Source organism: Schistocerca americana, chromosome 1 (genome assembly GCF_021461395.2).
Source record: "Schistocerca americana isolate TAMUIC-IGC-003095 chromosome 1, iqSchAmer2.1, whole genome shotgun sequence".
In the NCBI taxonomy this organism is placed as follows: domain Eukaryota; kingdom Metazoa; phylum Arthropoda; class Insecta; order Orthoptera; family Acrididae; genus Schistocerca; species Schistocerca americana.
Window position 1 is genome coordinate 1,125,401,762 of NC_060119.1, and position 12,854 is coordinate 1,125,414,615.

General features: G+C 44.0%; 1 protein-coding gene across 1 annotated transcript in view; it reads right to left on the reverse strand.

The window, feature by feature from the left end:
- LOC124619005 (caspase-1-like) overlaps positions 1 to 12,854 on the reverse strand; it is a 61,165-nt gene that overhangs the window by 6,871 nt on the left and 41,440 nt on the right. The window contains exon 3 of the mRNA XM_047145392.1: positions 8,406 to 8,523. Coding sequence (XP_047001348.1) covers positions 8,406 to 8,523 — 118 coding nt within the window. The remainder of the gene's footprint in view (positions 1 to 8,405; positions 8,524 to 12,854) is intronic.

The following is a 12,854-nucleotide window of genomic DNA, read 5'->3' on the forward strand; positions in this document are numbered from 1 at the left end:
GCCTGAAATGCTGAGGGGCTTATTGGTTACTCCATGTCTGGTTACTTCGAGTGCCACACTGTATACAAAATGCGATTTTGAATCATGTACATTGACGGCGATACGGACAGCAAGTACTTAATCGACGAGGTTTTAGAGCGAGTGGTACTACCCCTCCTAGCTATACAACTTGCTGTTCTTCAGCAGGGCAACACCCTGTTGAATTCTTCTCGGGTTATCAGCCGAGTGGTGGCGTCGTCTTGGCGCAACGTTTCAATGAGTTTCGTACCCATCATCTTCTGGCGAAGTGTCGGGATGATACTGACGCTGACACAGACGGGCCTTTACCTTGGCCCGAGGTGTGGGAGTTTAAGCTTAACAGCTGTTCCTCCTTACAAGGGAACATCCCCATCGCACCCCCCTCAGATTTATTTATAAATTGACACAGTGGATAGGCCTTGAAAAATTGAACACAGATCAGTCGAGATAACAGGAAGAAGTTGTGTGGAACTATGAAAAAAATAAGCAAAATATACAAACTGAGTAGTCCATGCGCAAGATAGGCAACATCAAGGATAGTGTGAGCTCTGGAGCGCCGTGGTCCCGTGGTTAGCGCGAGCAGCTGTGAAACGCGAGGTCCTTGGTTGAAGTCTTCCCTCGGGTGAAAAGTTTACTTTCTTTATCTTCGCAAAGTTATGATCTGTCCGTTCGTTCATTGACGTCTCTGTTCACTGTAATAAGTTTAGTGTATGTGTATTACGACCGCACCTCAAAACCGTGCGATTAGTACACGAAAGGACGTGCCTCTCCAATGGGAACCGAAAACATTTGATCGCAAGGGCATAGGTCAACCGATTCCTCCATAGGAAAACACGTCTGGTATATAATATACGACCCTGGTGACGGCATGTGCGTCACATGACAGGAATATGTTGTCGACCCACCTAACTTGTACACTTGGCGAATGGGTGAAAAGATTCTTCTACCTTGCCCGATTTAGGTTTTCTTGTGGATGTGATAATCGCTCCCAAAAAAGTGATGAAAACATAAGAGTTTGTCACATAAACTGCAACAAATGAATGCAACAGTTTCACAGTCACACAGTTTTCCCTGTGCTCTGTCAAAACATATGATTTTTAACGTTTTCAAATTTTTCTCTGTGTAGACCGTCAAATCCCGCATATGTACAAGCAAATCTGAACATGTCCTGGAATTTTGGAGAGCGAAGTTGATTATGAATGAGTGCCTGAACTTTCTTAATATTGTCTGAAAATAAAAAATTAAACTTTTCACTGGAGGGAAGACTTGGACCAAGGACCTCTCGTTCCGCAGCTGCTCACGCTAACCACGGGAACACGGCGCTCCCGAGTATACATTATGCTTGATGTTGCCTTTGTTGCACATGGACTACTCAGTTTGTGTATTTTGCTTATTTTTTTCGTAGTTCCATACAACTTCTTCCTGTTTTCTCGATTGATCTGTGTTCAGTTTTTCAAGGCGTATCCACTGTGCCAACTTATAACTAAATCTGAGGGGGCTGCGAAGGGGAGGTTCCCTTGTTAGTTCCTTGCGGGTTGAGTTGATGATGCCTCGCGTTGTGGTTTGTCCTCGCTTGTACTGGTGGTCGTTCCTATTTGCCAGCATGCAGGCATGCTAGCGGTGGGAGTTGACCTTTTGACTCTTCTTTCCGTAGCGCATGATGTAGTTTAGCGCGGTCTCCAGCTCCGCTGACAGCTTCCGCTCTCCATCGCGGACCTCCTTCCGTAACCGGGCGACTGCGTCCTCCAGGATGAAGTCCCAGTCGCACAGCGTGAAGACAGGGTTCTGTTCTTGGTGTGCAGGTGCTTTTTGCTGACGAATTCGAGCATGATTGCTCGATACCCGACACGCAGTTCGTACGGCCTGTGCGGAACTGTTGGCTTCCTTTTACCTTCGACTAGCGCGAAGAGGTAGGGGTGATTGTGGGCGTTGTTGCACCCTTCCCGCAACATGACGGCAATCTTCTTCGTACATCTACATCTACATTCATACTCCGCATGCCACCCAACGGTGTGTGGCGGAGGGCACTTTACGTGCCACTGTCATTACCTCCCTTTCCGGTTCCAGTCGCGTATGGTTCGCGGGAAGAACGACTGCCGGAAAGCCTCCGTGCGCGCCCGAATCTCTCTAATTTTACATTCGTGACCTTCTTGGGAGGTATAAGTAGGGGGAAGCAATACATTCGATACCTCATCCAGAAACGCACCCTCTCGAAACCTGGACACCAAGCTACACCGCGATGCAGAGCGCCTCTCTTGCAGAGTCTGCCACTTGAGTTTGCTAAATATCTCCGTAACGCTATCACGCTTATCAAATAAACCTGTGACGAAACGCGTCGCTCTTCTTTGGATCTTCCCTATCTCCTTTGTCGAACGAGTGTTTTGTAAGCCACCTCCTTTGTTGATGGACTACATTTTCTAAGGACTCTCCCAATGAATCTCAACCTGGTACCCGCCTTACCAACAATTAATTTTATATGATCATTCCACTTGAAATCGCTCCGCACGCATACTCCCAGATATTTTACAGAAGTAACTGCTACCAGTGTTTGTTCCGCTATCATATAATCATACAATAAAGGATCGTTCTTTCTATGTATTCGCAATACATTACATTTGTCTATGTTAAGGGTCAGTTGCCACTCCCAGCACCAAATGCTTATCCGCTGCAGATCTTCCTGCATTTCACTGCAATTTTCTAATGCTGCTACTTCTCTGTATACTACAGCATCATCCGCGAAAAGCCGCATGGAACTTTCAACACTAGCTACTAGGTCATTTAAATATATTGTGAAGAGGAACGGCCCCATAACACTCCCCTGTGGCACGCCAGAGGTTACTTTAGCGTCTGTAGACGTCTCTCCATTGAGAACAACATGCTGTGTTCTGTTTGCCAGAAAAATCTTCAATCCAGCCACACAGCTGGTCTGATATTCCGTAGGCTCTTACTCTGTTTATCAGGCGACACTACGGAACTGTATCGAACGCCTTCCGGAAGCCAAGGAAAATGGCATCTACCTGGGAACCTGTATCTAATATTTTCTGGGTCTCGTGAACAAATAAAGCAAGTTGGGTCTCACACGATCGCTGTTTCCGGAATCCATGTTGATTCCTACAGAGTAGATTCTGGGTTTCCAGAAATGACACGATATGCGAACAAAAAACATGTTCTAAAATTCTACAACAGAGCGATGTCAGAGATATAGGCCTTTAGTTTTGCGCGTCTGCTCGACGACCCTTCTTGAAAACTGGAACTACCTGTGCTCTTTTCCAATCATTTGGAACCTTCCGTTCCTCTAGAGACTTGCGGTACACGGCTGTTAGAAGGGGGGCAAGTTGTTTCGCGTACTCTGTGTAGAATCGAATTGGAATCCCGTCAGGTCCAGTGGACTTTCCTCTGTTGAGTGATTCCAGTTGCTTTTCTATTCCTTGGACACTTATTTCGACGTCAGCCATTTTTTCGTTTGTGCGAGGATTTAGAGAAGGAACTGCAGTAACCTGCGGCATGTTGATACTGTCTGGAAACGGTATGGTGTCGGAATGGACACCATTTCTTGTTTCCCCTGTGGCTTGCCGGTCTCTTCTTCTTGTTTCCCGTGCTGCTTGATCTCCCCAGCGCGAGGTGGGGAAGGAGCAGACGGCAGTAGGTCCATGGGCGTCTGTATTGCTACAGATTCCGGAGGGACGACCGTTTGCGTCGCCACAGCCACCCCTGCGCGTCGTCCCGCCGTAGAGGCGGGGCGGTTTTCTTCTGCACCAACCTAAGTTCTACCTGCAGCTGTTGCAGCTGCCGGTGAACACCGACGAGCTCCTTATGCATGGCTGCCCTCTCTGCCTCCATTGCGGCTTTGAGAGCAGCCACTGCGGCGATGGGCGAAACTTGAGCCTCGCCGTCTTCTCGGTGGCGCGGTCCGTTTCCCCCTATGGAGTGGGATGACGGGGCCGCAACCTCTCCTCCGTGTACCGCTTGCTCCCTTGTGGCGGTGGATGTCTGCTGCTTCGAGTACGCGCAGCTGCGAGAGTCTGCAGCGTGCGCGCCACCGCAGTTCACGCACGTGGGCGCGATGTGTCGCGGTTTGTCACAGTCTCGTGTGTCATGCGCCTTGGCACACTTCAAACACGCGACTGCGCCGCTGCACGTCCTGGCGACGTGCCCGGCCTTCTGGCAGCGGTAACACTGCCTCTCGTGCAGCGGCCTGCTATGCTTCTTCTTGCTGCCCCGGCCATCTCCCACCGGCGTGAGCAGGAGTTTGGCCACAGCAGCCAGCTTGCCTCCCTTTCCGCGTCCGGACATGGCGTACACAAGCGACGGTAACGAAGTGAGCCGCAGCGAGTGGAGCAGCGGAGTGCGTGCCTGCGTCGTGAAGTGTCGGGATGGTCTCTCTCACCTTTTAACTTTCCCCTCCTTGGGGAAGTGTATAGAGAAGTTGGTAGCCTGTTGGTCTTTACTCTACAATGTGTGTTGTGAGTGTGTGATTGTCTTCGACTGTTTTGGCTGCCTGTGTGTTGTGTTGGTGTTCTGGTGGTGTCTAGTACTTCCCTGAGGTTGGTGAGATGTTGGATATTTTAAGGATTAAGGATTGGTGTTAGGATTTGGAGATTTTTGGGATTTTTCTCTTCGACTTTGTCGTGGAAGATCGTCATGGGGCGTTTGTGCTTGTCGCAGGACATGTCATACCGACCTAAGGACTAAACGTCTATCAGGCCCTCATACGGCCAGTAATGGAGTATACGTTGTAAGAGGTCCATGATTAAGGAATTTGTTGCTAGCGCACTCGAGCAATGTAATTTCGATGGATTGCTCACGCGCTGCCTGCGATATGTAAGCGATAAGAGAATCTCAGGCCAAAGAGCAGTGTTGACTGCAGTAGGAACTGTGTGGTAGTAGGAGTAAGCAGTAGCTAGCAGTCTGGTGTGTGAAGTTGGCTGGGCCGGTCGTGTGGAGCGATGGCGGAGCCTGAGCTTTGTAGTATAAAGTAAAAGCAGCGTCGCGCGTATGTAGTATTGTTGTATCAAGTCCCATGTAAATGTTTTTAAAAAAATCTGTTAATAATAATCTTTCTCATAAAAACTAACTTTTGACAATCCTTCATCTCAGTTTAAAGAATTCACTAATTTCTCCAATCCATGGTCATCCCGATTAATGTAAAGAAAAACCAGTTGTTTCTTTTTATAGATGACAAATCTATCGGCCAGTATTGCACTGGGCTGTGCCAGAAAAGTTTAGTTTCATATAGGAGCAGATATATATGCGTTATCCGGCGACTAGACTGAGGTAAGAATTTTCAATTTATTCAGTATGATCTTTCAGGGCCATGACGCAGCACTGCTGACGTCCAAAATTGGCCAGGTTAAATTGACAGTCAATTATTGAAAGGTTATAAGTGAGTCACATTTTTTATTATTGAGAGATTAGTCACATTTTATTAATGATAGGTTACGCAATTTTTCTATTGGTAGGTTATACTGAATGTGAACGACATAATTATATTTTTTACTGTTGAGAGGTTTAGGAATTTTTCTGTTGGGAGGTTACACTAAATGTGAATATTATTTATATTATTTTTTATTGTGGGGAGGTTACAACGTGCCCTCTCTGGGGATACGCGGCAAAGCAGCACCTGGACAAACTCCAGACACTGCAGAACCGCCCACTCAGCAGGGCACTGCATCTACCCATGGGATTCCCCACTGACGATCTGCACGCCGCTGTTGAAATCACACTGGCAAGGGCTTTCTATGACAGCTCTTCCAGATCTGGAAATAACCTTATCCAAACCTTAGGTCGGTATGTCACGTCCTTCGACAAGCACAAACGCCCCATGAGGATCTTCAACGACTAAGTCGAAAACAAAATCCCAAAAATCTCCAAATCCTAACACCAATCCTTAATCCTTAAAATATCCAACATCTCACCAACCTCAGGCAAGTACTAGACGCCACCAGAACACCAACACAACACACAGGCAGCCAAAATAGTCGAAGACAATCACACACTCACAACACACATTGTAGAGTAAAAACCAACAGCTAAAAACTCCTCTACACATTTCGCCAAGGAGGGGAAAGTTAAAAGGTTAGAGAGAGCATCGCGACACTTCGCCAGAAGATGATGGGTACGGAACTCATTGAAACTTTGCGACAAGACGACGTCACCACTCGACTGATAAGCCGAGAAGAATTCATCAGTGGAATACGCCGAGAAAGACTGAAATCGCATAGGGCAACAACCTTGCGCACTTGGCAATGAATGTGCAACCTTCCTTTGAAAAAAAATGGATACCATTGAGCCCCTGCCTTTCAGATTGGCTTAGGATTGCAGCCAGAAAACGTGTTTGTGATATGACTGGTCGGCAACTCAATTCAACTCCGTCAGCTGATACTGGTGCCTCGCGCAGTAACCGTGATGTTTAAGGCACCATCTCACCGATTGAGCGGCCCCTCCGCCAGAGGTTCAAGTCCTCTCTCGGGCATGGGTGTGTGTGTGTGTGTGTGTGTGTGTGTGTGTGTGTGTGTGTGTGTGTTTTGTTCTTAGCATCAGTTATTTTAATGGGGGGACGTTAATTAGAAACACACACTATTTCAAAAATGCACCAAATACACAGTTTTGGAGATATGGCAATGAAATTTTGTACCGCACTTTACATAAAAGTAACACATTTACATATAAATCTTTTGATTATATATATTCAACTTTTTTTTAATGAAATTTGAAGTTTTATTTTCAAAAAATAATGTATGTTCCTTTTTCTCAGAAAGTATTCAAAAGATTTCTATAAAAATTTCTCTGTTTCATCTCATTATATTGTAAGCTTGTCTCATGAGGTTTTTGGAATAGGTCAAATAGGAGAATTTTCATAATTTTTTTAATTATTATTCCTCAAGTACAATTTTAAATTCATGCAAAATTCTAAGCCCTTTGCCCCATATCTCAGCTTGCAATCAGTATTTGAAAATTTTCTCTTGAGACAACGTTTATTAGGTTTACAGAAATATGTGAACAAAATTTCAGAATTCTGGCAGTGAGAGGATCTGAGGAAAAGGTACATAAACTTTAAGAGACAAACTTTTGAGGAAACGCAATTTAAAATTCAACCTAACTTTTTTCCTTTTGTCACTTCTTCAGAAGGCACCACATTTGTACTCTGGGTCGTCTTTCCCTTCAAGGCTTCTCTTCTGCTTTCTTGCTGTCTGTCTTGTTTCCTTTACCGGGTATTCAACTGACTTTTCAGCTGCAGAGACGCGCTGTAAATCTATTTTTCTCAGGATGTATTGGGTAAAATTTCGTATCTTGAAGCCCATTCTTTCTAATCCCTTCATCCTTCCGACGTTTCCATCATTAAATACACTAACTGCATTATAAGTTGCAATTCTGACAACTGTAGCAGATGCAAATGTGTTTTTAGGGCATCGTTTCCATATGAGTGAATTAAGAGACTCATTTGGATTTTGGGTTTTGCCATGAACACACTTTTTGAGAAGTGCAGGATCGGTCAGAAACCTGTAAGTGGGCTTCACAAGATCTAGGATACAATTTGGAAGCCTCTCCTTGTGAATGTAGGGGTTGTTATCCCTCTGAGCTTGGCGTGGCAGGGAGGCCGTGTCACACTTTTAATTAATTTTCAGGCACTTCGGATGCGATTTAAACCTTGAAACTTTGGGAACTTATTGCCCATCCGTTGTACTAGCAAATAAAAAAATAAATCGATAATTGACATTTTTGGTCATTCATCAACGTCCTCCCTTAAGTTAGTTTAAGTAGTGTGCAACTCCACGGACCGATGACGTCAGCAGTTTGGTCCCTTCTGAATTCACACACTTTTTTTTTTCTTTTTTACTACTGGTTTTTTATGGACTCTAATGAATACCGAATCTCAGGAGATAGCCAGGAACATATCTGGATCGTCTTTAATTTAATATCACGACGTTTAGAGACCTTGATTCTCGTAACTGATGCCTTCATACGATACTAAGCTCTTATATCCAAACATAATGTACACCCTTGATTTCTCGAGAATATTGTCACCTGATCATAAAATTAAGCCTGTGAAGCACATCGTAGTTGAACCATGAAAGTTTGGTGCCTCTCTGTGTTGTGTTCACATGCGCAAAGTATAAGATATAGTTCCGCAATTACAATCATTTACGTATTCTCATGTATCTAGTTTGGGGTACACAAGTTTATTTAAGTATATTTACCCTCCTTGGTGTAATGACTCCTCACATATCTTTCCGCCATCCGCTTAGAAAGCATCAGAGAACACCATAGTCGGTGTGGGAGTGTTCCATTACCAGACTGGTACACGACTTTAATCTGTCATGTGGCTAAGAACCAGCGAACACTCTAGTTAGCAGGGAGCTTTTCAGTCCAATTCATGACATACATACCTTCGAATGCAGAATACGAGACTAGGATGTCGGCGTAGGAATCACGCCCCTCGTCCGAGGTGTCGCTGACGATGTTGCTGATATTCACATCGAGATTGAGGCCGCGTCCTCTACTTGCCTGCAACCAAAAAATGATTCCCCAGGAAAGATTCACAGCATAAACAGATAATATTATAGCTCTTTCAGAGACATCGAAGGTGTTGGAAGATCATTTGAATGGAATGGATAGTGTCTTGGAAAGAGGTTACAAGATGAACGTCAACAATAGCAAATCACAAGTAATGGAATACTGTCCAGTCACATTGTGGGGTGGCGAGTACGTTACTTCAAATGGTTCAAATGGCTCGGAGCACTATGGGACTCAACTGCTGAGGTCATTAGTCCCCTAGAACTTAGAACTAGTTAAACCTAACTAACCTAAGGACATCACAAACATCCATGCCCGAGGCAGGATTCGAACCTGCGACCGTAGCGGTCTTGCGGTTCCAGACTGCAGCGCCTTTAACCGCACGGCCACTTCGGCCGGCTTACGTTACTTCACTGGTTTAAAGTTTTGATGGCGTCTTTAATCACGTGAGCCTGGCAACTAATTTGGTGGGCAGCCAGAAAGCGAAGGGAAACATACTGACCTTAGTTTCCAGTCTGCACGGCCACATTCCGGTCCAGCCCACTGAAAGAAAACTGTCTATTTCCCATTTCTTTGCGGGAACAGGACTATGACTTTAGTAAAAGTTTAAAGTTCCAATCAAGATTTAATTTAATTAAAGTTTCTCACAAACAACACTTAAAATTGCGTTATGTTCCATTGAAAACAAGTCTTTCTAATCTAACAGCACCTTTAGCAGTTCAGAGGCGACCTCTACGGTAACTTCCTACCAGATTGTTTTTCGCCCTCACTAACATCACTCAATTGAAAGTTCGCAATAAATGTTCAATCTAATCTAACAGCACCTTTAGCAGTTCAGAGGCGACCTCTGCGGTAACTTCCTACCAGATTGTTTTCCGCCCTCACTAACATTACTCAATTGAAAGTTCGCAATAAATGTTCAAAAATTCATGCGCGCCATAAAAGTGGAAATAAATTCATCACTTACCACGCGGAATTGAATTTCACACGGACGGCACACTAACAGTTATTTTACCGAATTCTAAACGACCCAGGACGGTGTACAGTCCTCGCGAGTTCACTATCCGTTTCCACTGCCAAATACGCGCTTATCACAGCTCGGCTCTGACGTCATCCGAGGCAGAGAGCGACCAGACGTTTAACTGGCGTACACCTCACAGTGTTTGAGAGCGAAGTGAACCTTCCTACTGCTTCAGGGGCTGTATTTATAAGGTGCCGGTGTGGACTGCCGAGAAAACATCTGTTGTCTCTACTTGCATACGGCAGCAGTCTACAAACGACTGCTATCTAGGCACATAATCTTCAATAATATAGTTACCCATTACTTCAGAAACTTCTTAATTTTTGCTGGTATGCAGATAAGCAGTTTGAAAGCACGTAGAAAGTTTCAGCTCGCTAGAATGAAAACTTTGCTTAATAGAATTTATTTAGTGGAACTAACAGTAGATTGTTACCTCTGAACCATACGTTTGCTAAGACATATCAGTTGCTATTTATGTTACAAGTCTTAAACTTGGTGTAGCTCTATTATTTAATATATTTGATCATCTGGTTAGCCGGCCGGGGTGGCCGAGCGGTTCTGGGCGCTACAGTCTGGAACCGCCCGGCCGCTGCGGTCGTAGGTTCGATTCCTGCCTTGGGCATGGATGTGTGTGCTATCCTTAGGTTAGTTAGGTTTAAGTAGTTCTAAGTTCTAGGGGACTTATGACCTCAGTAGTTGAGTCCCATAGTGCTCAGAGCCATTTGAACCATTTTTTTGAATCATCTGGTTTAACCAAAATCCTCTGTCATTAAAATTTCAAGTACTTAATCTACAACACTTAGGTACATTTTAGTTACAAAATTAGTTTTTATTTAATTACTCAAAAACTATAAGAGGTAGATTAACGTGGACTCTCTGTTATTATTTTTGGGGTGTACTGAAGCATAAAACAAATTTTCAAGTTTCTAAGTCCATTATTTAGCGCCTCTGATTTTTCCTAAAAACGTGAATTCTGGCGTTAATTTTTGTTTTATGGTTTTGGAAACCAGCATCACTTATTTATAACTTCTAACTGCACCTTTTGACTCAATTCTGGCTTCCTAGCGTCATTATTTAGGGCCTCTGATTTTTCTCTTAAAACGGTATTTTTCCTTAAACTATTAAGTTTAGAACATCAAGACTTGGTATTTGCAACATTATTACACTAAACTATAATTTAACGAAGTTTTAAACATAAATTTTGATTTTTAATTTCATACTAAATTGTTGTGCGCTACATGCAGACTCGTTAAGGTGACGTGGCGCTACTAGCAGTGAACTGGGGTAAGTCGCGGCGCACTCGCTCGCCTCTGTGTCTCACACAAGACACAGCGCTTGGTTTGCTCCAACATTAAGTGGTAATAAGCGATCAAGATGGTGTAGTTCCTATGGGTAGGTCCGATAACTAATAAGCAGATACTGAACTGCACTGGGAAGAAATGTGGCACAACTTCTCTAAAGGAATTGAAAAGTTAACGGAGCATATTCTTTGAGATTAAGGAGCAGTTAATTTCGAATGGAGGGAACTGTAGGAGAAAATTGAAGGGGAGAAACCATGGCCTGACAACAGTAAAGTTGCATAGATGGATGTAGCTTGCAGTAGCTATTCAGAGATGAAGAATTTTTTCGGGATAGGCTTTCGACTCGAGATCAAAACATCAAGACAGGGGAATTCCTTTTACCCAATACCTGACCTCGAGAAATCTGTCGATGCAGCTGTACTGGTATGCTCCAATACAGAATCGAGCTTCATTTATTATTTCAAGTGATCAATGATGGAACAAATGTCGGAGAATTTATGTTTAAAGCACAGCATTGTATCGTAGTGAAACGTGGACTGTGGGGATACCTGCACAGGAGAGAATCGAAGCATTTGTGATGTGGTGCTACAGAATAATGCTAAAAATTAGGTGGACTGAAGAGGAGGTTCACCGCAGAATCAGCGAGGAAAGGAATATACGCGAAACACTGACAAGGAGAGGGATCAGCATGATAGGACATGTGAAGACGTCAGGGAATAATTTCCACGGTACTAGACGGAGCTGTGGAGGGTAAAAACTATAGAGTAAGGCAGAGAATGGAATAAACCCAGCAAACAATTAAAGACGTAGGATGCAAGTGCTACTGTGAGACGAAAAGGTTGGCACAGATGAGTAATTGGTAGCACATCATACCAGTCAGAACACTGATGACTCAAAAAAAAAATGGCTACTAAATTATGTTGATTCTTATTCCGATTCAAAGATGGCCTAATACTGAGACTGCCTTCCGTGCTTCATGAAATCTGGAAACTTTACAAAGGACGCGTACAAAGAAAGAAAAGGGCGTGACTATCTACACCATCAACGTGTGGACAGCTGTTTTTCTTTCTTTTGTTGTCAAATAATGACATGATGCACTCTCCGACCCACCGAGTTTGCAGAGCTTCGGGGAGGAGCTCTACAAATAAACTAAGCTACATACTGTAAAAAAGAACTGAAGGAGGTGTAGGCACTACTTTCATTCCGCTCCCCCAGCCACCATCTAACCTCAACAGAGATGTCGATTATAAAACATTTTGAGAATCAGCCTAAAACACGAACAATTTGCGCTCCCTCAGAATCGAAGCTTCGATCCACCCCTGGCTTACTCTTCATTAACACTCTGTTCTCTTGTTCACAATTCTGTACTCTTTCTATTAAATTCTGGAACCTATAAAACTGGGTAGTGAAGCCATGCGCAGCAGCAAGAGACAGAGTACAATGTGATCTACTAGCCAATAGCGCCATTCTGCGGTGTCTGATTACAGCCTGTGCTTTGGGGTGTGTGCATAATCTTTAACATTAAGTTTTGGTTAAGGTATGGGTAGGTTGTTTTGCTATTGTGGAGTTTCTGTATGAGTGGCATAAGGCAGACACTTCAATTATTATATTAACAAGCGACAGCCGAGCATATATTTTTTTTTTCTGGAGAGAACCAGGAAGTAGAAACTGTGGCTCATTGCCTGTCGCTAGTGAATTCCTAGGGTAGCCAGTGGTTGGAGCCTCTAATGTGCAACAGAGGCAGAGAGAAGAGCACGCTGGCAACACTGAAAAGTTTTATCTCTCTCTCTCTCTCTCTCTCTCTCTCTCTTTCTCTGTGTACAATGGGTCTCGCGAGCACATTCTTACTAGCACTATGGACACAGGGTACCACTCCCAAGTGACTCCTATGTTCCGTGAAAGCGTTGACGTCACCACCTTACTAAAAAAATACAGTAAAATAAAAATTATAAAAGTGAACACCAGGTTCCGTTTACACCAGGTGGAATCTCTAGGATCCT